This window comes from Rhipicephalus microplus, chromosome 2 (assembly GCF_043290135.1).
Source record: "Rhipicephalus microplus isolate Deutch F79 chromosome 2, USDA_Rmic, whole genome shotgun sequence".
In the NCBI taxonomy this organism is placed as follows: Eukaryota; Metazoa; Arthropoda; class Arachnida; order Ixodida; family Ixodidae; genus Rhipicephalus; species Rhipicephalus microplus.
The window spans coordinates 203021454-203047249 of NC_134701.1; the positions used below are offsets into that span (position 1 = coordinate 203021454).

General features: G+C 44.1%; 1 protein-coding gene across 1 annotated transcript in view; it reads left to right on the forward strand.

Annotated features, from left to right (window-relative positions):
• The window catches only part of LOC119169595 (cell adhesion molecule Dscam1-like), a 354684-nt gene that overhangs the window by 325575 nt on the left and 3313 nt on the right, over positions 1-25796 (forward strand). Inside the window, exons 24-27 of the mRNA XM_075887261.1 lie at positions 2003-2247; positions 7978-8059; positions 17244-17361; positions 22695-22822. Coding sequence (XP_075743376.1) covers positions 2003-2247; positions 7978-8059; positions 17244-17361; positions 22695-22822 — 573 coding nt within the window. The remainder of the gene's footprint in view (positions 1-2002; positions 2248-7977; positions 8060-17243; positions 17362-22694; positions 22823-25796) is intronic.

Genomic DNA, 25796 nt, shown 5'->3' on the forward strand with positions numbered 1-25796 from the left:
GTTCTTTGTTTTGTTTTTTCATTCAACTTTTTTGATCACATGGGCAAACATAATAAGCTCACAAAGCTGGCAGTTTTATCGATATCAGCAAACTGTCTAATAGGGATGACACTAGGCTGTTCATGCTGCTATCTAATTGCATATAAACAAATCATCTCACATACAGGAGAAGGCAAGCTTGTTAGTCTGTACTTTGTATGTGGCAGTTCAGAGAAACAAAATTCGTGAGTTGGAAAAATAGCCCTATAAAAAAGACTGCTCTAAAGAGAAACTGAAGATGTTTTAGAATTCAATAAAACTTTGTGGTTAGCAAAGATTGACATTACTGTTGATGATATCATAATTTTTTTTGTCGTAACAGCAGGAGCTTTAGAATATGCAAAAGAAAAGCTTGTCTTGCTCGGCCCCACGAGCACGACCTAAGTGTAGGCCTGGAAACCTACATCTTCTTTGTTTTTTCTTGCAGACACGTTCTGCATTCCGACGTACAGTTCGGCTGCTCACTAGGCATGTCTGGCTGAGCGTCGATTACTCTCAGCCACGCGCAGATGTAGCATCCCAAGACACTGCAGGGGACTGCATAGACTTGACTTTTTTATATGACTCTGGTTTGATGAGATGTGGTCGGCTTGGCTGTCAAATGATGGCGAAACCAACAGGACACGCCTTCACCTTCCGCTCAGCAGATTTCACCAGCGGAGCAGGAAATGCGTTCTGTGTTTCAAGCACTACATGATCAAGCATCTCTCCTATTTACGACCATGGCCTCCATGACTAACTCATCACGAAACGAATCAAGAAGCGTGCTGCTGTTGCAGATGACGTGGCGTACCGAGCGTCACGCACCGCGTTCACTTGGCGTTTCAAGGAGCCCAGCGGCCGCAGCCTATGTTTTTCCGCCAAAAACAGTTTTTTGTACTCACTTTTGAGAACTCTCTCATCATTTTTTGAATCCTGCAAGGATCACACTATCTTTACACAATCCAATGTGTTCTTTTTTTAAAGTGCTTCAGCTTTCTTATAAAGAGACCCTTAAACGATTTTTTTTTAGGTGTTGTTAGCGTTTAGGCTAGAGCACCATCAAACCATTTGCACAACAAGTTTAGTGACATGCTGTGTACCAAGGCTGCTATGGACAATAATATCATACATTCTTTTTCACCTCTGCCTGGCCTCCTCCACTCATGAGGCACGCTGGCATCGCTAGCGATTGCGGAGCTCCCTTGAACGTGCTCGACAATTTGAGCTTTTACCAGTCTTCACCTCCGAGATCACTCGTGAACAATGATGTCAAGTGGCCAGAGCATGTCGCTCTGTGAATGGGCGGTTGAAAATGTGTTTGGCCAAGTTGTGATGATCTGCACCGATCTGCAGCAATTTGCAGCTCTAAAGCATTGTAATAAATTACAGAATTTACACAGAGAGCTCAAATTGGTCTCTAAGTTACCCTTGGGACTTGGTCTACCAGCCCTATGTGTTTGCACAAAACTGCCAAAACAGTTTCGGGGCCTCTTCAACGAATAGTGTTAAAACAGGTTGATTTTATTTACTTATAATTTAGCAAACCTTCCTTGCATTAACACGCTACATGTAGTTTTGAGTTGCATATGTCAGGATCGCGACATGTGCCAGCTCTTTTTATTGAAGTAATGAATGAGAAAGCTATTTTTTTATTAAGGGCTCGTACTACTATGCTTATTACTTATAGATTCATTCATTTTTTGCTTGGAACACATACAGTGACACTCTAGTCATTAGGGCAAAACCAGGATGACTTCGTTTATGTTGACTGCTAGTATAGTGGTGATCTCTATAGGTAGATCGCCTTTGTGGGGTGGTATCAACGCCTTTATGAAAACTAACTTTCCTGCAGTTGTGTTGCCATTATTTGGAAGTTTCATTTTCATGAGCGCAGGCGTAGCTCTTTGTCATACAACATTAATTTTTCTGCTTCTGTACTTGGTTGTTTCTTTAAATTGGCTCTTTTTACACTCCTCTATAGATTCATGCTCTGAAGACAAGAACTTGGAGGCGATGAGCTTGTCCATCCTGAAGCAGACTGGTAGCAGCCTGGAGAGTGCCAGCCCAAACAAGGAACAGCTTTACTATCCTTCTCCATATGCCATGGGTCAGGTGCAGGCACTTGGCAAGCAAGGGGGCGGCTGTGCAGATGGCGAAGCAGCCGCGACGCAAACGCTCAAGAGAACGAGGCGGGAACACGTCTACGAGGTACCCTACCCAAGATGGGTATGTTTCTCGTGTTGCCATAATGCGGCAAAAAATACTGCTTTTCTCACCAAATATTTCACATCTACATCATGCATTAACCAGGGCTCCATAAAATTTCGAAACATTGTTATCCTCCTCAAGCCTCATTGAATTCTGTTGACTAAAAATTCGACTTCACTAACTACCGTGTGGCTTCACAATCATTCAAAAACAGTAGCCCACTGATTGATATTCACACTCATCTCTCAATTGCAAACTGGCTTTTAGAGGCAGGTGATACAACAAAATATGGTGATGCCGTATTTCATGCTGCAACGCCTGCCATAAATGTGAGAAGTTGTTGGCAGAATATATTCAAGCAGGGGTAGAAATTCGATTAATTTAAAGGGCATTTTATTTAGCGTATTCATTATATGAGATTAGTACAAAAGTTTGATGAGAAGTTGTAGGCAACATTTTACCTAGGGGTGTGCAAATATTTGAAAGTTTCGAATATTCGGTGAATATTGCATTTGTAATATTCCTATTCGATTCAATAACCAGATATTCGAAAATTTCGAATATTCGAACTAACTCGAATATTCGATGTTCACAAATATTTGTTCGTAGGCTTGTGCGATTGTTCGAATGCTTCGAATATTCAAACGAATAGCAAGGTCTTGGAAGTTGCTTTGGTTCAAATTTAAACTATTAAAATTTCAAAGTGTTTGCAAGGGACGAATAAATGCATATTAATACTATTGTATCGCTTATAAAGGCAGTTTCATGGCAGTGTAGGACTGCCAAACCGTGAAAGCCCCTATCCAGGAGAAATCTGCTCTGTCGCGAAGCCCCCTTCAAGTTTAAAGGGACCCTGCAAAACTATTTGAGCATTGTCAAAAGGCGCTGCCGATCAGTAGTCGAGGCTACCAAGGACGCGCAAGTCAAATATTATAGCGCAGCACGTGGCATGCGATTCACAAGAAATTCTCAGTCCGCAAAAAGTTGCTCTTTTCCCTCGGCAAATGACTCCACAAGCTCAGAAAGCATGTGTGGCGTGTTTTCTTTTCCCGTGCTATCCCTCCCTGTTTAGCTTCCAGTGCTTTCATCGCGATGAGAAGAGAGAGTGCACTAGCAGCGTGCGAAAAATTTTTGTGACTCCTCCCGTACTGCACGAATTCTAAAAATATTTGCGGCAGTTAATTCATGAGGCCATAAGTAAGCTTCTTTGAATGCATTCCATGGCTATTTGAAAAAGAGTCGCACGACCCCTTTAGGTGGAAATATTACTCTCAAATAAATTCACTTTATTAAGCTTAAAAGCTAGTTATGATGGCTTATATTCTCTAAGTTTAATAAATCTTCAAATGTTTTGTAATTTAAGAGTTATGACTCACATTCTGCTCAAAGTAAAATTGTGCTACTACTCATAGTGGTGCTACTACTCATGTGAATGAGAAAGAAAAAAGGGAATTAGCATGAAGACTCTGTTTTATATTTAAAAAACTATTGTGCAGGTTAGTTAGGTCACGATAAATATGCTCATTCTTCTTTATATGTCATATATACTAGTATTCAAATTCGATACGATATTATTCGATCAATGTCGCTATTCGCTTAAAACCTGAAATTCACTCGGTGCAGGTGACTGACGTGCGAGAAACATTTTATGAAACAAGCGAAGAGAGGAAAGAAGAACACAGCATTTTTGATTGTAAAATGGCGAGCGCGGTTTTCGAGAAAGGCAACGGAAGCAAGCGAGATAACGAGTATTGCTTTGTAGCTGAAAAACACCTCAAGTACAATTTTTTTTTTTTTGTGACTTGACCGGATATGAAAACAGGGGACAAAATTAAAAATAAAACTATAAAATTGGGGTTTTTCGAGCTATAACTGCATGAATTGTTACCACTTAGACTGCTTTAATAATCGCTTAGACTTAAGTACATGGGTGTTAACTGTTACAAAATCAAACCAATGGCCTAATGCTCACTAGTCATCAAGGCAGGTACAAAAGCTTTTTTGTTTTTTTGTAATAAAGTGCTATCATATATAAAAAAAGATACAAAAGGTTTGTTCATCATGTGAATAGAACCCAACATCACAGTCACAAGCTCATCTATTACTCTTACGCTTTCTGGCAAGTACAGATGGTGACATTTTTTCAAATTTTTGTGTGCAATAACTGACTATAATAACAATCGTACTGTTTCCAACCTAAATATATTCATGAGTAAAATATTACTGGTGGAAAAAAATTGCACCTCTTCATTATTCGATATTCGATTTGTATTAAAAAATTTTGATATTCGCACACTCCTAATTTTGAGCTTGAGCTTTTTCTGTATTAGAGGGCCCGTGACTACATCTGGACATTTTGAGCTGACAAGTGCAATGGCTACATTGTGTAGTGTAGCCGCATCTCGAAGGAGTACGGCCACTAGCATGGGTCCGGTCCTAGCGAGCCGCAGGGCATATGTTAACCATCGCCGCGGCGAGAACACGATACTTCTCAAGGTCGCAACACTTTATTGCCTGCAGCAACACCAAAAACGCAGTACAGAGCCCGTTGCAAAAGCGCGGTGGGAAAGCAAATGGGCTTATCCACGTCATGAGCGAAAAGTACTACACAGGGTTCCGCAAGCACGTCTTCGTGGTGAAAGTGATTCACGGAGACACCGGGACTAAGGCCCGGTTGCTCGAGCGAGGGCAAAGGCACTCGCGTTGGCTTCGGAGAGATACGGCTCGTAGCCACGCACTAGGACACCGTACCGCTCTTCGGCCTAGAGTTCAGAAGGGGGGCGACATAAGGTAAGCGTTCGCCGCGGGCGCAATGCGCTCTTGGCAAAGTCTGAACGAGCCCCATACAAAGAAAACCAACGGACGGAAAATAAAAACGTGCTTACCTCCATGTTGTCCCCTGAGAGGTCTCACTCACCCACTCCCGACGCGCGTGCTGGAAACGCCCAGAGAGACTTCGCGCTCGGCACCACAGTCGACATCCGCTACCAGGTGAGAGGGGTGAAATGTCCCTCTCAGCCAGTAGACCATGGAGAAGGGGAGTCATGTCGGGACATGAGAACGGAGAAAGAGGCGGCAAAGCCGGTGCAAAGGCGGCGGGCTAGCCTCGATTCCCACAATTGTGAGCAATGGTAGGGGGGTCCAGTACAACACTGTATGCAGAATAGCTCACAGGCCACCGGCTTAAGCAGAGTTGGGTCGCGCTGCCCACGATTTGCTAGGAGCATGCCCGTACTTCGCTTTAAGAAGGACATTATTTTTTTATGCTAACAAAAGAGGAAACTGTGCTGGGCAATCACTTGCAAATCTCGCAAGGTTAGATTCGCCAGCACCATTTCACATCCTAATCCTAATCCTCGCAATCGTGTCTCCCAAAAGTTATGTGGGTTTATGACAATTGCAGAACTCAACTTTCAAGCGGAACATTGTTTGCTCTTCTCCTTGTGGGTGCTGCATTCCAAGATGGCATGATGGAGTATGATGGCAAGCATGAACTGGTTGTAGGGAACTATGCAAAACTGGTTGTAGGGAACTATGGTTGTAGGGAACTAATAAAACGTGCTGCACTGCACACCAAAAAGAGCCTCAATAATCTCCTCACCCAACACAAGGAGCGGCAGATAAGGAAGACGTTGACGCACTCCAGTGCTGCATAAACTGATGAGAAAGCAGCAGGGTGCTTCTCGCCAACAGATTGCGATGTGTGCGTGATGTGATGTGTATTCGTCTCGTCATCCAGTATGGAAGAACAAAGAAAAAGAGTTTTGTTAGCTAGTGGAAAGGATGCAAAGGTCGCCTTCACACATCATGGTTGCGTGCTGCTTCAAAATATTTTTTATCTTTTGCTCTTACTTAACGAGCAATGAGGCTGCACGCCAGACGGCTCATGGACCTGCAGGCCAAGCCTCTGGATTGCCCTGGTCGAACTGGGATGAAGACGGGAAATTTGAAAGGATGACCTGTTACAGAGAGATTATGAAGCTTTATAGCCTAAGCAGGAGCGTTTATCCTCCAGCCCACGTGCCATTGAAGGGAAGACAGGTGGTGGCGTGGCACCTGCTTTAGACCCAGATATTCCATAATCCAGTAATGATGAACCGCTCAGCACCAGAAGTTTGTTAGGGCAAATGTAAATGATGTTGTAACAGGGCAGACTTGAGCTGTGAGCACTGGACACGCCCAGAGGTGCCCATCATCATAAGGGCGTGGGTAGAAGGCTGTACTCCTCAGTTCCAACTCACTAATACAAGCGAGCTTGGTATGGCAGGCTGAAGACTCCGCCAGGGCCTACAGGATCATGGCCAAGGTCAAGATTGGGTACAGCCTCCCTCGGAAAGAGAGAAGAGGATTTTTCTGCCAATTAAATGAAATTTGTTCATCATCCCTGTTCGAAATGAATTTAGGAATTCTTGCAATAGAATGCTCTCTGATGGGCATGTAACAACTTTCAATGTATAAGTAAAATTTTCTATGGGAGTTGATGAGGCACCTTAATGTTATAATAGCTTTAATGTGGGCACATCTTTTATTGCAATAGCAATTATATGGACACTCTTGGCTGGATTTTGCCGCCGCTGGTGGCTTCGGCGTGGATGTCGGCGTCGATGTCATGCACCGTATATGTGTACGTATCTATGTATATAAAACACAAAGAAGAAGAAAAAAAAAAACTACGGCACGCGAAATCGAACGTGGGACCTCTGCGCTCCGAGTCTTGAATGCAAGGGGTTAACCACTGAGCCACTGTGGGGTACCTCCTTGAATGTTTAAACGGCAAGCTATTTATATCTACCCCTTGCTGCTGTTGGCAAGCATCTCGAGGGGGGAGGAACTAAACTATCGGGCTTTCACCATTATCAGCAAGATGGTGCAGTAAGCGCGCGGCGGAACTCATCTTTCATGCGTACTTTGGCCCGCGTAGAGAATAAGCGTGTGTACGCTTGATAGCGCACCTTTATCTTGCAGTGGGGAGGATTGTGTGTCTTGGCTAGACTTGGAATTTCGCGGGAATGATTCTGTTGTAGTTACCCAGCGTACAAAAAGTCACTGCAGTGGTTGCACAGCCTCCGTTTGCGAAAAGGGCGCTCTTTTCAGACACAGTGATGTAACAACTGAGGCGCATGTTGGTGTTCATCTGTAGCTGTGAGTACGTTTTGTGCGTTATTTGTGCGTGAGAAACACGGGGCACGTTTCGATCTGCCTGCCATTCTGCGCATGACATTCCACTTTGTTGTTATCACGTTCATTGCTTCGCGTTTGCAGCAAAACTGTAACTTTTTCTGTTGTCTTGGGTAGCGCATACATAGCTCAAAGCTTTCAAAAAATGTAAGTAATTAAGTATAATACTACAATAAGCCACACATTGTGAAGTACCGTACACACAGATTGAAATGCAGCATCAATTTTTAAAGCTTATGACGACTGCTCCAAGCAATTGATCACAATATCCTCATCATGTCCTTGTAAATCTGGCTGCTAAAAGATTTTTTGGCTCTAATAAAAGTGTTCGAGTCAAAATTACACCGATATGACATGAACTGTTGACACTGGAAACGAAAGTATGGGCGTTACTTATCCCTGGATTTTTGCACTTCGATTTTTGCACCATTGTAGACTGATCCATCATCTGGACAACTCAGCCTGCAGATCTGAAAGTGGTGATATTATGCCATGTGATGCTGTGTTTACGAACTATATCTGCTGTGCAGTTGTAATTGAAGGCCATTGTGGTTTTATTTTCCTCCATAGACTGAAGAAGAGCATTATTCACATATGAGAGATGGCACACCTGCTCCCGTGTCCAACATTTATCAGACTCCTCGGAAAACAGGTAAGTGCTCTAAAGTATAGCTGGCAAGAAGGTGTACAAGGCCCAGTGCAAGCACTTTTTTGTGACTTGGTCTTTCTCGTTCTTGGAGTCTTAGTTTTGCTAGCTGTGAAAAGCCATTGTTCTAGAGTTATAAAGTTTTTGTGAAATAACGCAGCTCCTGCGACCTGCAGGGCTAAAAGTAGTCTGCTTCAAAGTCGTCGAACTCTTGTTTTGTTGGCGAAAACTATGGCTAATGCAAGAAACGAAGCTCAAAAAAAGATGGTACAGAAGAAGGGCTACTTCGGGGTCCTGTATATTTTTTTTTCACTCAATAACAACATCATTGTGACCTTACTAAGCCCTCAGAAACTCATTCTAGGTATACTTTTTTATCGCATCACAGCCATTTTGCATGCAGACCTTCCTTGGGGGAGCATAAATGATTAATGAGCGGTTGTAGTCTTGCAGCTTCACCATGTTCTTTTGCAGCACATAGCTGTTGACTGTTCACTGCATACTTTTCAGTGTCTTCATTCATTGATGATATTGTTGGCTGCCAAATGCTATCTTGCTGAGACCAATGCACAAATTAGTGGGTGCACTGCCAGCAAAATTCTTCACCACCTTACACGCTACAATTAACCTTCACATCATTATCTAGAAAAAGTGTTTTGAAGAAAACATGGGAAAAAAAACAAGGCATCGACAAAAGTTGCATGCTGCAATAAATTTACTGGAATACAAAAAGGCTTGTATCATCATGAAGGAAATATAAAGGACAGAACAGAAAGGGTGTCATTCGTAATGGTCTTTATTCTCAGAACATCAGCGACTTATAGGCATAACCGTAGCAAACATGCAAATACATATCACCTTACATGCTCATCTGAAAACACATGATAAAGTCGACATCATGACCTTGATTAAGTTTTGTCTGTGCTCAACGTTCATGTCTTCCTAATCTGGTTCACATTAAGAGCAAAAGGATCTGCATAGGTTTATGTGTAGCGCCTGTCCTACGCAACGTACTAACACAATAGCGTGAAAGAGCTCGTTCTGCAGAAATTTTCACGTTGGCGTTGGCTTCGCATGTTCTGAGCGAAAAATTATCTTATGTATGACCGAGAAATCAAGAATGATGCAAATAAAATAAATAATAAAAAAATTCTGGGTCAGAGTGAGGATCAAACCCGGGTCGTTTGTATGGAAAGCGGATGTTCTACCACACTGCCACGGGTCTGCTTGTGAATGCAGTGAAAATAACTTTCTCTGCTTGGAAATCCAGTGAAAGTGACACATGCTTTACAGACACATGCGTCCTTTATACAGTCGAGCACGACTATATCGAACCCGCTTATATCAAATTATTTCGTATATCGAACAATTCCTGAACATGGCAAGTTTACATTGACAATATACAGCAAAAGTTACTGTTTTATCGAACGAAAATAGCAACTACAACTGATATATCAAACTCCATGTGCCTCAAAAGTGCCCCAGCAAGTTAGCTTTCCCTCGCGGTGGCAGGGAAAACTGCCGGCACCACCCTAGAAAAAGTTGGTTAGACCCGGTTGTGCGCGGGCGAACACCCCCCTCCAAGAAATGATCCTGGCCCGCTCGCAGCGCTAACAGACAATCAGAGGCTGTCATGCTTTCTTCGAGGTGCGTAGGCGGTAGAAGTGAGCGCCATTTTTTCTTTCTTTATGCTTGTGCCTGCTGCTGCCGATTCAGCGTGGTCTGTGGTGTTGCCTGTTGGTGCTCTGCGAACTGTATATGCGCGCTGTCATCATGGCTTGCGCAAAGAGGCAAAATATGCCGTTCGCCGCGAAACTCGAAATCATCAATCGGGTTGAGCGCATTGAAAAGAAGTCCGACGTCGTCCCGCGTACAAAATTCCAAGGAGCACCTTGAGTACTATCCTGAAGAACAAGGCAGACATCAGGGCCAAGTCCGACAAAAGGCCAGGTGCTCGTGGTGCCCGAAAAAAGCACGCTGCTGTGTACGAAGATGTTGAAGCGGCCGTTTACAAGTGGTTTGTGGACGTACAATCGCGAAACATCTCGGTGTCTGGCCCTATGATCGAGCAGAAAGCCAAGGACTGTGCTTTTCAGCTTGGCAGGAATGATTTTCAAGGTGGTTCAGGCTGGATTCAGCGGTTCAAAGAACGGTACGACATCGTTGGCAAAGCTGTTACAGGTGAAAACAAAGCGGCGGACCTGGACAGCGTAGAAAAATGACTTGAGGAAAACTGGTGAGATATCACAGCAAGATATAGAGCCCAAGATATCTTCAATGCGGATGAAACCACTCTATTTTGGCAAATGTTGCCAAACAAGACACTTGCGTGTCGTGGTGACCAGACAAGCGACGGCAAGGCAAACAAAGCTCGTGTGTCCGTGCGGTTGGCAGCTAATTTAGACTGATCGAAAATGCTTCGACCTTTGGTTATCGGAAAAAGCACGGCACTGCGGTGTTTTGGAAATGCGCTGTCGCTTCCAGTTACCTACCGAGCAAACTCAAAAGTGTAGATGACCGGGGAGCTTTTCAGTAGATGGTATCATCGTGTAATGATGATTTGGTAGGCGAAAATCGCAAGGTATGCCTGCTCGTGGGCAATTGTTCATCGCACCACTGCTGTACGCCCTTCAGCAACATCGAGCGGCGTTTTTGCCCCTGAACACTACGTCTGTACTGCAACCACTGGATCAAGGCGTTATACGCGCAATGAAAGCCGGCTATCGGAAGCGCCTGGTGGAGAGGCTGCTGCAGAACCTTCGTGTTGGCAGGGAGCTTAAGATCGACTTGCTCAAAGCTATTTCTATGTTGAGTAGATCGTGTGCAGATGTCAAGAAGGAGACGATCCAGAACTTCTTTAGGCATGCCGGCTTCCGCATGGCTGGTGATGACACCCCGTATTCTGACAGCACTGAAGACACCGGAGGTGTTTCCGCCGAAGTTTGGAACGAGCTGGCAGAGTTCCCGGGTGCTATCGACGGATCGACATTCGACGAGTTTGTCAGTGCGGATGATGATGTCCCCATCATGGGCCAATTACAGGATGAGGATTACATTGCAGACGTCGAGCCGACCACGAGCCAAAGCGACAGCAATATGGAAATCGACGACGGCCCATTGCCTACATCCTCCAAAGTGATTAGTGCACTTGCGTTGGTCCGGCGCTATTGCTTGAATGTGGAAGGTTGCGGCCTCAGCTGCTCCGACCCATTGGACAACATGGAGGCGTGCGTACTGTCGCAGGCAGCGAAGTCATTGACACAGAAAAAAATCCGGGACTATTTTGTTCCACAGTAGGGCACGCAAGTAAGCCACCATATTAACAAAGTACTTTTCTTCTAGTTTGTTATGTGCCTTTGTGTCAAACCCTATACCGGGCCTGTATCAAATTATGCCATATATCGAACTAATAAACGTTTTTTGGCGAGTTCGATATACCTGGGTTCGACTGCATATGCTTCACAATACAACATAGAATGCAGTAAACCCTTATTACAACGAAGTTGCTTTAATCAAATTATTGGTTTTATTGAAGTTTATTTTAGACAGGATATACGTGTATTTTAGACGGGATTACTCGAAACATGTCGTCAACTTGCTCTGCTTAGAGCGGAGTAACAAGTTGCGGGTCCGTATTCACGGCAGCGCGAGTGAGTGACCGCCCATGCCGCCAACCTGCCTGCGCGCTTTTTTCATCCACGTCCCGCACCGAGCGTCCTTTTCTGCTCTGAGTGAGCATTGTTTGCGCTAGCGTCTCCAAGCTAGAAAAACGGGCCAGTCTAGACTGATGCAGACGGCATGAGAGTTTCCGACGCTTGGATGTTACCCTTCCCCTCTACACCCTAATCTGGTACGGAGGCGACAGCTGAAGGTGCTCACTAACGTGCCGGCTGTGGAGTGCCTCGATGCGCGTGAAAGTGAACGAGCACATCAAGGCACTGTAGCTGGCTGCTCACGGCTACTAGCGCTGCATCAGTGCTGTTGTGTCGCCACTACGGAGCCTTGGTGGGCTCCTTGGCCCCTGAATTTTTTTTATTCGTGTTTGAAATATGCATGTGCGCGTGTGCATTTAGTGATCGTCAAGTGAAAATGGTACCGGTGGTGCCCTTACAGTAGTGCCTGACATTAGAGCTGAAAGTTCAACTGATACGTGAGGTGGGAAAGGCCGGCAGAAGTCCGAAGTTGCAAGAGAATTTGTAATACCGCCATCAACATTATTAACTGTTCTGAAGAATAAGGACGCCGTACTGGGTGGCTTCGAGAAGGGTTTCTCAGCCAAACGAAAGCTCGACTGTGATTCTATGTATCCTGAAGTGGAAAGAGCGCTTTTTAAATGGCTGAAAAAATGCTAGAAGTTCATACCTTCCTGCGAATTAGCCTGCATTGGCCGCAAAAGTCAAAGCTCTAGCCACCCAAATGGTCAGGCAAGATTTTAAGCGTAGCAAGGGCTGGCTTGAACATTTCGAGAGATGGGACGACGTGTCTTTAAAAACGACTATCGGAGACCATTCCGTGGACCGCAACATCATGGAGGAACGGCACAAGCATCGCCTAAGCACCCTACTTCAGCAGTATAGAAATTGCGACATTTACAACTTGGATGAGGCAGCATTCTTTTGCAAACTATTGCTGAAGCGCACGTACACTACACCGGGCGGAACCTCATCAGGATGTAAACAAAGCAAAGAACGCATAACAGTGCTGTTTGTTGCTAATGCGACAGACGAGGGCAAGCTTCCTTTGCTGATACTGGGGAAGGCTGTTAAGCGCCAGTCGACTAGCTAGCCAAAATAGTCAACTTGCTTGAAGGCCCCACTGAGGGAGATGCAGCGCCAGACGAACAGCCTCAAGAACTATCATCAGTGGCACAAACGCAGGAAAGCCTCCATCTGTTGCGAAATAGAGTGGAGTGCACGGGCGGTGACCACGATTCATTATTTGCTTGAACAAACAGGAGGAGGCACTCCTCACGCCCAGCTGAAGCACCTGACAAAGCCAGCTGACAGACTTTTTTGTGCGTGAATAGAGGTTTGTTTCACTGAATACCACTTCTGGGAAGTTGTCATAGCTAGTTTAGCTGTACATGCTGAGCTTTTATGAGGCAGTAGCATATTATATCGAATTACTACTAATATCGAATTTTTTGGCCGTTTTCTCGGCTGTTATAACGAGGGTTCTTGTATTGCAATAATAATGCATGGTACAAGTGCCCATTGCCATCGGACATCAGGACATGTGATTATCAGAATGACTTTGTGTTTTAAAGCCAGTAATCCACTACAAAAGGCATACACGTTATTGTGTGCATTGGGTGAATAGCTATTTCGAAAAGGTTTCATGCACTAAGTTTTTGAGGTGTGCACTGGGAACAGAATATCGCTATCGTGTTCAACTGTGAAAGCTGGAAGCTTTAAAGTCGCCTCATTCTTTTTATCACATTTTGACAGAGGAGTGGCTCAGGTTATTGACAAGTGAAGGTTGTATTTAGTTACGTAGATGACTTTTTAGTCATTTTAACGCGATAGCCTTAGAGAGCCCATGTCGCAGAAATTCTGCCGTCGCCGTCGGCACCGTTGGTTGTGAGCGAAAAATCGAGAAAGAAGCAAACAAAATAAAACATAAAATTCTCGGTCCCATTGAGAATCTACCTAGGTTATTCGCGTAGCAAGCAGGTGTCCTACCAAAAATCCACGATGTTACTTGCAGCTGCTTTGGGAAAAAACACTACATAAATGCCTTGTAGTGGAAGGAGTCCCCTTAACGCATTTTGTCCCACAGGTGCCACGACGAAAACAAGCACATTCGGTGATTTGTAGGCGCATTTGGGAGGCTATCAAACTATGTCGAAAAAGGCCGGGATAGTGCAGCCATCACCGCTAAAAACATGCAGGAACTTTCAAATAGCTCTGAAAATAGACAACTATGTCCATCTTGTGGAAAACACATCATGCCTTTCCAGAGGCGTTGATCAAGCAAACAGCAAACGCTAGATAATGTGCTGCCATCTGTGAGGTATGGTAAGACTTTTCATGGCCTGAGATGGCAAGCACGCGGCGCTTATCTTCAAGGCCATGCGATTCTTTCTTCAGATCAAAAACTTGTATGTATCATTTGCGTGTGCGTGTGCATGCGTGTCTGCGTGTTATTTGTGAGACTGTGAAAAACGTGCCTCGACTACAGTAGAGCGCCGTTCTAGCAGAGGGAAATGGCCACACTGCACAGTCTTGCTCATCAATGAGGGCCTGCGGTACATTCATGTGGAGTAGTGTCCCACAACTAACGAGCCACAACCATGCTAACGTTCAAGCAGGAGCAACTGGGAGCACTACCCACACTGCCTTATCTGCGACACTTCATGCAGCATCTGTGTCAACTGGTGCTCGACGACGAGGGAGGCCACGCATGACCGGGGGGGCATAAGACAGAGAGTGAAGCACGGCATACTGAGGCTATGTGACGAAAAAGGCGGGAGAACTCCCATTTGCTGGCTGAACAGAGTGTGACAAAACGACAGCAGTGATGGAGCTTATATGGTTCCGCCATTCAAGCACAAGAAAGTGGCCACGCTGCACAGCCTTGCTCATCTATGAGTGCCGGCAGGACATTCATGTCAAGTAGCGTTCCACAACTAAAGAACCAGAGCAATGGTAATGTTCAAGCACGAGCAACTGGGTGCACTACCCAGACTACCTTATCGGCAGAGGGAACTGGCCAAACTACACAGTCCTGCTTATTGGCGGCTACTCGTGACGCATTTTCGTCAACTAGTGAACGATCGCTGTACAAGGTTTTTATCAAGTTGTTATAAAAGTGCTGTCAAATGGATCGAAAACCTTTACCATTACTATAGATACATTGCATTTGCATGCGTGCACGTTTGTGCATGCGTGTGTGTAACAAAACATATTAATAAGTATGCACTTAGCAGTTTAAGGGCGCACTATGGGCCATATTTTGCTATCGCGTCTAACTCTTCAAGGCGAAGCTTAAGGGTCCCCCAATTTTTTAAAGCTAACCCTCCTTTGACAACAACTAGGTCAGTGGGTGATGTTTTAGCTCTATTTAGACTACATGCCAAGGGGCTTGTTTTACACATGAACCTCCTGTTGGTGGTTGTGTTGCAATTTTTAGACCTGATACTTTTTCGGATATGCACATGTGTTGGGCATATTGTCCGCTTTCGTGCAATGCACTTCATTCACGCAATGCATTGCATTCCAAACTTGTCAAGAGGACCGTTGTTTCCAAGTGCATGGAAGGAGCACTGGTGAAATCTTGTCCGCATAGAATCCAGGAAAGTTTCATTAATCAGGTCACGCGGCTGCATTCAGCTAAGTACCCTGGTTCTGTCATAGTTGCAGTGTCAGAAACCCTCCTTCAAAAACTGAAGGGATCGTGAAGAAGCAGGGAGCCAATGGAAAAAAGGCTCATGGTTATGCCATACAAGCACAAGGTTACTCACAACCTTAATAACGTTGATAGTATGGTACCTTTGGTGTTCTTCGTGCCATGCAAGCGGGCTAGCTTGTGCCCACAAATTTCTACTGCATTGAGCTCACTCCCCCCTCCCCCCTCATGTGTGGGAAGAGGCCGCAAGGCCATACGTCGCGTTTTCAATTGGCGTCGTTTACGAGATCCTGCTTTAGTAGGAGGAGGGTTCATATCGGCCATACAGGCCTGTGTATAAACGTGGGAGCATGAACTTTCTGTGAAAAATAAACTTGCAGCACATTTGCCTGTGCACTGTGGTTCCTGCAACTGTGAGCCTGGGTTTTCCAGTGTATTCATTCTTGGAAAGACTTATGATACCTTAGAGCCTAAAACCTAGAAAGTCTACTACTATAAAAATAAGAAAGATGTGTGTTGGTGATACGTCTGCTGCTCTGCATGGTGGTGAATTTAATTTCTTCAAAACATTTTTCATTTAGTATTATTTTTCTCTTTATTTCTTAGTTTTTATTTTTTAATTTTTTAAAGTACATATTTTTTATCAATTTTATCGCCTTTTTTTTTTTGACGTGCATGTGAGGGGATGTGTGCATGCATGATTTCTATGGTTATATATTTTGCTGATGTTCTGAAAATAAAGTTAGTTGCGAGTGACACAGTTTATTTCCTCATCCTCGACTAGCTTTTACACTAGCTAAGGAGGGAAGGGGTTTGAGGTTTGGAATGGGTCCCCTTGATGACTCGAGTGCACGGTGGCAGCGCGAAGGAAGAGCCGTAGTCTGGTGAAGAGACACTTTATTGCAGCCTCAGGCGTCTGCCCGAGTTCAAGCCCGAACCTCCGCTCTCCCATTTCAGATTCAAACATCCTCTTTTCAACCCTCGATTGAACAAAAGGTCTCCACACAAGCCGATCACTTGTGTGGGCTCGCATCGCCACAACCAATCGCAAAAACACTTTCACAACAAGCACTGCATTGGTAAAAATCACGTTACAAAACACAACACGCGAGGAGATAGGTTCTCCCCGTGTCACACTCTCTCCCATACCAGGCTGACCTTCGTCCGTAGCCATTCTCACGCTCGAGCCCCATCAGCTCTTTCAATAAATGTTTCTTCGTAGAAGCCTCCTTAAGAGCAATGAATACACCGTTGGGCTCTGTGCGCTTACCAGGTGTGCATGCGACAGCGAGGTGCCCCGCCATCCTAACAACACTCGGTAATGACATATAGCGGGGTAGTATAAGCTCGTCTCCATGCCGCAACCATGGTCAGCCCAGTGGTTGCGTCCCCGGGGCATTCTCAACACACGTGCATGCCAACAATGACTTGAACTGACACGGCAGCGCCTGGCCTGTTTCTTGCCAGACGCTCTTCCTAGTAAGCCTTCCCTTCTAGTCCCAAACGGAGGCGACCTTGACGGCTCCGCTCGTGAACCGTGTGAACGAAGGAGTCTCCTTTGTTTCCTGTGCGCAGGTCTCCCGCGTTCGCCTTCGCAGAATGGATCAGCTTCGTTAGTTGACGGATGAACTAGCTCCGCGCTTTGCATCAGCTGCATTAATTGTACTACACACAACACACCACTAATGATTACGTCATACTAACTGACACCCTTTCTGTTCAGTCCTTTATTCTTTATTCTTTGATGGTACGTGTTTTTGTATTTCAGTAAGCGTGTACCAACTAGCCCAACAAAATTTTTAATTAAATTAGAATAATTTTCTTTCTCTTTTTGCTCTTCCAGGTTTGACAACGAGAACAAATTCTGACTCTGCACAGCTAGCCATCGAAGAGCAGCGACTGTCTAGGGAAAGCAGAAACCACAGACTGGGTTTCAAATCATCTAGCCTAGCCTCTGACAAGTAAGAGCTGGATAAAAGTGATCAAATAGCCTTGGAACACCAATTGAATGCCAAACAGCCATGTTATAATATTGTGAACCACATAAAGAGCAAGTTAATATAATACTAGAATGAGCTTTAAGTTGTCTCATGTAAGGTGTCCCATTAGTTTCTATAACATGTTCGCAGCAGTTTGTTCGCTTTTCCATCTTTGAGTGTTATCCTTGATTCCTGTGGCTGTACCAAGTGTTTTTAAGATTTGTGCTCATAGTAAACTAATGCAGTCGACTGGGAGAAAGTATGTGCCATTTTGATTGGAGCTGCATATTATTAAAGCGTCCTAAAGCTGTAGTGTGTCTGTGTGGAAACATTTGGTTTCTTGTATGGCTGGCACTGAACAATAATGCTGAATTTACAGGCCATTTAGGCTTCTTTAAAGCAATCATTGAGTCGTGGCTGTGGGATGGGTGTCAGTTTGCTTAATTTACGCCATAAATGAAAAGTTGTGATATCGAATTCAATATTGTGCTGATGTACGATCTATCGTTATGTCAATGAACTGCAATAAAATGTAGGGAAATGGTTTAATTTTATCACCCGAGAACAAATTGTTGAAGTGTTCAACGTAACAGATATATTTGTATATAAGAGTGAACCTGAACTGCTGTGGATGGCACAAAAGATGATCAGGGATGAAAGAGCAAGATTGAGCTAGCTGAACTTACCAAAGGATCAGTACAGTCATAGGCGTAGAGTACAGGGGGGCTGAATGGCCGAGGGCCTCAGGCCCCCACTGGACTGCTTCATGGGGGGTTTCCTTCAGGCACTGGCTCGGAATATTCTTTAAAGGGTCAGTAAACAGGCTCAGACACATTTTGTGCACCTCCCTCTCACCCCCCTAAACAAGCTCGCCAATTCGTACAAAAGACCGCGGCAATCACATTTGGCTAACATTACTCTGCTGGGCACCACGCAGACCCTCCATTTCGAAAACCTATCCCACGTCTGTTTCCCTTGCCTGAACGATTCCCCCTAGCTCGTACACACCGCCTGACGAAAACTTGACCATTGGCAACGTTACTCACCACTTAGCTCATCGATTGGCTTTTTGCCCTATGAAACGACGCCTTAGCTCTGCGGCGATGCAGTTTCTGCTGCGCATTCTGCATTTTCATATTTATGCGCTACCCTCTGCCATTTTATAGAGCCAGACACTCTGGCAGAAGGTATATAACGGAAGTCTCCATGATTAAGAGGCGTTACTCCTTTATCGCGAGGGGAAAGTGCTGCTCGTTCAGCGGTTCCTGCCCACGCTGCTATAACACATGCTCATGTGGAGAAGCCCCGCTCGGTCGTTTGTTGCGTGCTGATGACTCATCACGGACATCGTGGCAAGGCTGAGTTGGGTGAATTCATGACGGCGAGCTACTCTTTTCCCTCACTATAGCAGAGAAGGGTGGCGAGTGGCTACATGAAAATTTGAAACCAGCTGAAATGGATGTTCTAACGCCTGTAATTTTCTTACTATAGCACGTATTCACAATATTCTTGCGACAGCGTGTTCACATTACAGAAGTGTGCATATTTCCCTTCATTAAAATTTTTGGACCTCAGGGTTGTTTACTGGCTTTTTACGAGCTTGGCTTACGGCCTCGTTCATTCACAACGCACTGTTGGCCATCCTGTATAGCAGCTATTTTACAGGGGCTGTTTATGTTTGTTATCTTTGATGCGATAGAGTCAAACAACTTGTTTTGCAGGAATTCTGGCGTAGGTGTCACAGTTGTTGGTTGTAAGCATAAAATTATCTGATTGCCCATGACAGAAAATCGAGGAAGATGCAAATAAAGTGACTGATAAAAATCCACGGTTGGATTGAGCTAAGAGACTCAAGACTCTCTCTCCTCTCTCTCTTTATATATATTTATATATAAGGGAAAGAAGTGTATACCTAAGGGCTCGTTTTTCCATGTTTTGACACAATATTAATGAGATCTAACAGAGAGTAATGCCAAGGAATGTACAGGGGAAGTTATTAGACCCAATGGAAGTAAATAAGAAAAAAAAAAGTGGGTGAGAAAATAACTTTCCGTGAGCAGGAATCGAACCACGTGACGCCACACAGGCTCATAAAAGGGTGTTTCACACACGACGCCATGGCTACAGATGGTGCTGACTAACACTCCCACGTTTAAATTCACATATTAACCCAATAAAGTCGCTGGAGGGATAGCCGCCGCGATAGCTCAGTGGCTAGAGCATCGAACGCGTTATTTGAAGGTCATAGGTTGGATTTCTGCTCACGGCAAGTTATTTTTTCACCCACTTTTCTTTCTTCTTATTTAGATTAGATTGGTTCTAATAACTTCCCCTATACAATCCTTAGCTTTATTGTCTGTAAGATCTCATATATATATATATATATATATATATAAAAGATATGGCACAACGGGAGCATTGTCAACAAGGATAAATATATTTATTTCCCAACAGTTTCGGGAGAGGTCCTTCCTTCATCCACCCCTCCCGAAACTGTTGGGAAATAAATATATTTATCCTTGTTGACAACGCTCCCGTTGTGCCATATCCCATACCTTCACGAAGACTAACTGGCCCATCGAATTATTACTGCCACTATATATATATATGTGTGTGTGCAGTCTTGCCTGTCAGATCTCATTAATATTGTGTCAAAGCACAGAAAAATGAGCCCTTATGTATACATTTCTGTCCTAAATTCATTAACGAGGGTCTCATACTGGCAGACTTGGTGCCTTTGGGTTGTGTACGAGGGGCTATTGGTCAGCTGTCAGGTCGTAATAAGTTCACATGCTACGCGACGCCAAACAGGCTCATTAAGAGTGTGCCACACTAGCCGCCTTGGCTACTGATGGGGCTGACTGACACTCCCACGTTTAAATAAAAAAATATATACTCAATAAAGTGGTTGGGGGGATGGCTGCCGTGGTAGCTCAGTTGGGAGAGCATCGAACGCATTATTCGAAGGTCGCAGGTTCGGTTCCTGCCCACAGCAAGTTATCTTTTCCCCCGCTTTTCTTTCTTCACATTTGCATTACCATTCGGTCTAATAACTTCCCCTATACTTTCCTTGTCATTGCCTGTCAGATCTTAATAATATTGTGTCAAAGCACGGAAAAACAAGCCCTTAAGTATACACTTGTATCCCTTACACATATATATATATATATATATATATATATATATATATATATATGTACACACACGTACACACACACAAACACACATGGAGATAAAAAAGAAAAGGAGGAAGCATTACATCACACGAGTGGAGCCCACCTTGTCGGCCCAACACGTGATCAAAACGTCAAAGCTTGTGGTAGCTTTGAGTACTCTCCTGGCTGTTCCATCTTTGAACCACCTGCATGAGCCGGCCGATCTGCGCCGAAGCAGTGTGTTTTGATTAAAAGCTACTGGGCGTCGTATTCCGAAGTATCTGCAAGCCTCATTGCTGGTGTGATTTTGCGAAAAAGGTCACGTGTTGGTCCGACAATGCTGGCTTTAAAACGGCAAACGGCACAGCTTGCCAAGGCTACCCGCATGACGTCATGCGCCCTCCTTTCTCTCTCTCTCTCTCTCTCTCTCTCTCTCTCTCTCTCTCTATATATATATATATATATATATATATATATATATATATATATATATATATATATATATATATAATATAATATAGAGGGGCCACATTCAAAATTTTTTTGTGTGTGTGTCGCAGACTAGGCCGGCAAAACTTGTGCAACTCACTCAAGAAATATGTCTTGCTATTTGGACACACTCAGTCTCAGGCTCATCAAAATCAAAATTTTCCTGAGCCCAACTCACTTGGACTCACACTCACCAAAATTTTCTTCAGCCAGTCTCACTTGCACTCAAATTCACCATATCATTACTCAACCGGACTTTCTCAAACTCTTACGGCTCGATCTGAGTCTGAGTGAGTCCGTGTGAGTCGACTCATGAGTCCGTTAGCCCAGAATTATGATTTTCTACCATGATGTCTATGCTCTACAACACCAGTATCTCTCTGAACCGATGCTCTTTTTGGCGGCTCTGATATACGTAGTACCTTCGAATACTCATATGAGTGCTCGTAAACCAGTAAGGTCATTTGTTTTAAATAGATAACTACATAAAATTAATTTATTAAGAGCTTCCTTGAAAGAGTTGGCGGGGGAAGGTGTTCAAGGTTCTTTCTTACGGAATTTTCACCTCTGATCAATAAATATTGAAATTGTGTACGGGTGACTTTTATACGTGTAAGTAGACATGAGCATAAATGTGAATCTAGGTAAAGCTGATAGTAATGCTGAAGATGAGCAGACATGACCATAGGTCGGTAAAAAAAGTGGAACTCACTGAACAAACATATCTTGCGCTTTGGACTCACCGAGGTTCTCAGACTCGCCAAGACCTTCCTGAGCCGAACTCACTTGGACTCACACTCATCAAGACTTTCTTCAACAGGACTCACTCAAGCTCTAAGTCGCCAAAATATTGCTCACCTGGACTCACTGAGACTCTCAGCTCAATCAGAGTCTTAGTGAGTCCGAGTGAGGCGACTCATGTGCGAGTTCGCTGACTTATGGACTCGTGTATCAGTGTATGTAAACGCTTGAGTGTAACCATTAGCTTACCTAGCACAAAGCTCGCACAATGGTAAATATTTTTATTTGATCCTGTAACTAGCACTATACTCAAGATGCAAACAAGGAGAGCATGTGGAACTGGTGCCACTTCCTCTCTCTATAGAGCACTGAGTGCGAATAACATACTTGAGTATGTTCTTGCCTTTCATTGTGTGCTATTGCATCATGACTCGATTTGTGATTTGTATGTTTATAGTACCCATGTGCTGCATGTTAAAACAGTACCCAGGCATGTCCCTTAAAGAAGACATGGAGGACAAGGCTCCGATTGCTTCCGTGGGAAAAAAAAAATGGAAGAGGAGGGGGGATTATACAAGGAAAACTGGCAGGGAGCTGCAGCAGTACTTGCAGCTTAGTTTCACCATTAATTTGCATCCTCCAGAACATTGACTGGACTAGTGTGTTTAGGTCCATGATGTTTGGCGTTATTGTCTGTTAAACAGTCCTGTATTACTGATGGTTTTGATGAGCAATAAATTATTAATAGAATCTATGGAAAAGACAGCACAATGTCTGATAGCTTACATTGCATGCTAATAGAATAAGTAATAAGGTGCACAGAAGACTGTTTCCTTGGTGTAGGTCATTTATTGAAACAGTTATCATTGCCTCACTGACTTAAGAGCCACCAAAGGCTGCTTTTCATTCTGGCTGTCGTTTCTTTTTCAGTCATTCTGCCGCAGACGACAGCGACAGTGAGGGAGCAGCTTACACATTTCGCCTGACGACTAATGGAAGCTACGGTGACCACCAAGAGATGTCAGAGGCAGAATGTGACAGGGATCAGCACACGAGAGGTTAGTGGCACTGCAGAAGCTTGTGTAAAGGATGAATACTGTCGATGTCATAAACCACCGAACTAGCTCGCCAACTTGGAGCTAGTGCAGCTTCACAATTGTAATTATTTTACGTTCAGTATTATCTTTACTGGCATATTAGATACCTGCTTCATAGAAGTAGACGCAAGAAGCTTTAAATGGGCATTATACCGATTCAGACTGATGAAGTATTCTTTCAAAAGTCTATTTACACTAGTATCGGTTCAAGGAGATGTATTCCTTGATTAGAAAATGTAGACCATAGTTCCATCTTTAAGATCTCCCTGAGATATTTGAGCAAGGGCTTGTTGGGGTGACATTCTTGAAATATGAAGGATTTTTTGGCTACATAACACAGATATTTTTTTTTTCGGAGTCAATCAGGATTTTGGAGCCCATAATTTACTAAATTCTTGTGATTCTCATGCTAAACTTGGCTTTAGTGATAGAATGCACTGTATTCACTGATTAAAACAGGACAATTTAGGGCTAATTAGTGCACACACTTTCATTTCCACAGTCTTCAGTTCGGGCCATAATGGCATAATTTCAACTCAAGCAGGTAGATCAGAGCCGGCACTGGCTTTAGAGACCAGGTTTGTCCTGACACGATGTGGTTATCTCAATCAGTGTTGCATACCAATCGTCATACTTCAAAATTTGATGTCACATTTGAATTCGTGAGTATTGTAGTACTATGATGTAAAATTGTTTCAGTTGAAACTGTGTAACAAAGTGACAACCACACTCGAATCATTTCGTTAAATTAGGAAGTTCGTAAAACCGAGAAGAAAATTATTGTGTCTTTCAAAATCTAATACAATGTAGCGACACCCAAAATCTACTGTGGCCTTGTTTTTGCCGCGAACCCACACGTGCGTGTGTGAAATGTTTGCGAGAGTTGCCCAAGAGTGTCCAAAAAGCAGCCTGAACGTAAACGCACCCTCATCGTTCAGACATGGGAGTCTTTAAGGCTCTTCCATATCTGGGTGATGCAGGCCAGGTAGACCACATGAAGCTATGATGGTCTGCGAATATGCAAGGACCTAGAAAACAAATGTAGTGATTATGCTGTCAAGCCAAGCAAAACAGCTCCAAAATGGAAATCTGTGCTATGTGCCGCATAAATCATGAAATAACAAATGCAGTGTCTGCCGCCTTTTGCACCTGACCGTACGTAAGAGCTGTGACAGGCTACCTATTTCAAGATCCAAAGAATGATTGTAGTGATTGTGGGAGGAGGTCAAGTGAGAGACTTCCTGACAAAATTAACTGTACTGTCTGCCTCAATGCCACGAAATAACAAAAGCAGCCACCACTGCTTCTAGCACTATTTGGTATGTAAGGGAGATATCCACTTCCAAGTCCGTGGTTGTATGCGCTGTTGTGGCATAGAGCCTTGTCAAAATAAGGCTAGTACTGCGACCACGAAGGAAGAATAGACAAAAGGGAAAACTCGGCTCCTTTCTGCGCCGCGATTGTGTCATCGCCGGACCGGCGGCAAACGTCGTGACAGCGCCACCTACAGAACCATGGCCGAACTGCCGCGCCAGAGCAGCAGACACGAGAAGCATTGTCGTCCGCTTGCACACTTACTCTCGCTGCTCAGTGTATTAGTGCATAGCTCAGATGCACTAGCTAAACGTGACGGCATATCATTACAATGAGTTTTCGCTAAGCTAGCCAAAACACCTTGGGAAAGAGATTATATTGTGATAGCTTCACAAAGCTGTCCACAAGCCCTAAACAGGTTTGCTATCGCTCTTTGACCTTCGCATGCAAGGGTAGAAATTTTTTGTGGGAATATGGCATACAATATGCACTAATTAAAGAAAACATGCAAGGGGAGCTTTTCAGATTCAGGAAAAATTTAGAAATTACAAACATAAAAACAGAAAAAATATTTTTCTCATGTGTCTGCTATCTTCCGAAGCTAGTTTTATGTTGGAACGTCCAGAGAACCAATCATTCATGCCAACCTACAACAACCAAACATGTAAAACTGAGAACCACACTTTTTTGCGATGTAGGTTACTTAGATTTTGGAGGTTGGTAAAATATTCGCTCAAGACATCTGACTCGTGACGAGTATTCTCTACTTTCGCGTGTTTGGCGCTGCTGTTATCGGTCATTTCAGCAATATTCCGGCCAGTTTTTAGCTTGATTTCTGGGCACGAGTAAGTGAAATTTTCTATCAAAAACTTGAAGTGCCGCTTCAGCGAGTCACAACTTTGGCTGGCCAGGGATGTCTGTAAATTTAAACTTAGCATAGTGACGCGCCTGCCAACCGTTCTGCTGAGAAAATAATTTTTCTAGATGCAGTCGCTTCCCTTTCATAGCCTATCTCCGCTTCATGTAGCCCTTGCCCATTTTCGCTACTGTTCTTGGTCAGACGGAGAGTTGAAAGGCTGAACTTCTTTTTTTTTCACGCAGGATCGATTCACAGTTCCAGGCAGTCTCCGCTCATCCGTTCCAATCACTTGCCGTCTGCTCAAACGTGCTTCATCAATGTTTGTCTTGTTTTTTTCACGCGCAGTAGTTCTGTATGGCAATGTTATACTATCGAAGAACGTGCAGAATTTTTCCTCAAGCTCACCAGCAACACAAAGATGCGAAACGGTACGACCTACGACATAAATTGGTAACCTACAAACCAGGCGAACAGGTATGGGTCTGGATCCCGATACGTAGACGCAGACTTTCAGAAAAGCTATTACGACGATACTTCGGCCCATATAGAGTCACCGGACGATTGAACGACATCAACTACGAAGTTATTCCCGACGGCGATTGCAGTTCCAGTCGCCGAAACTGCTCACCCACAATCGTGCATGTCATCCGGATGAAACCCTACTTGTCCAGCTAACTCTCGTTCGTCCTGTGGGTGCAGGTGCATATGTGCGTTTTTATAAGTAGAGTGCCTTGGCTGCGCATCGGGACGATTCCATTTTTG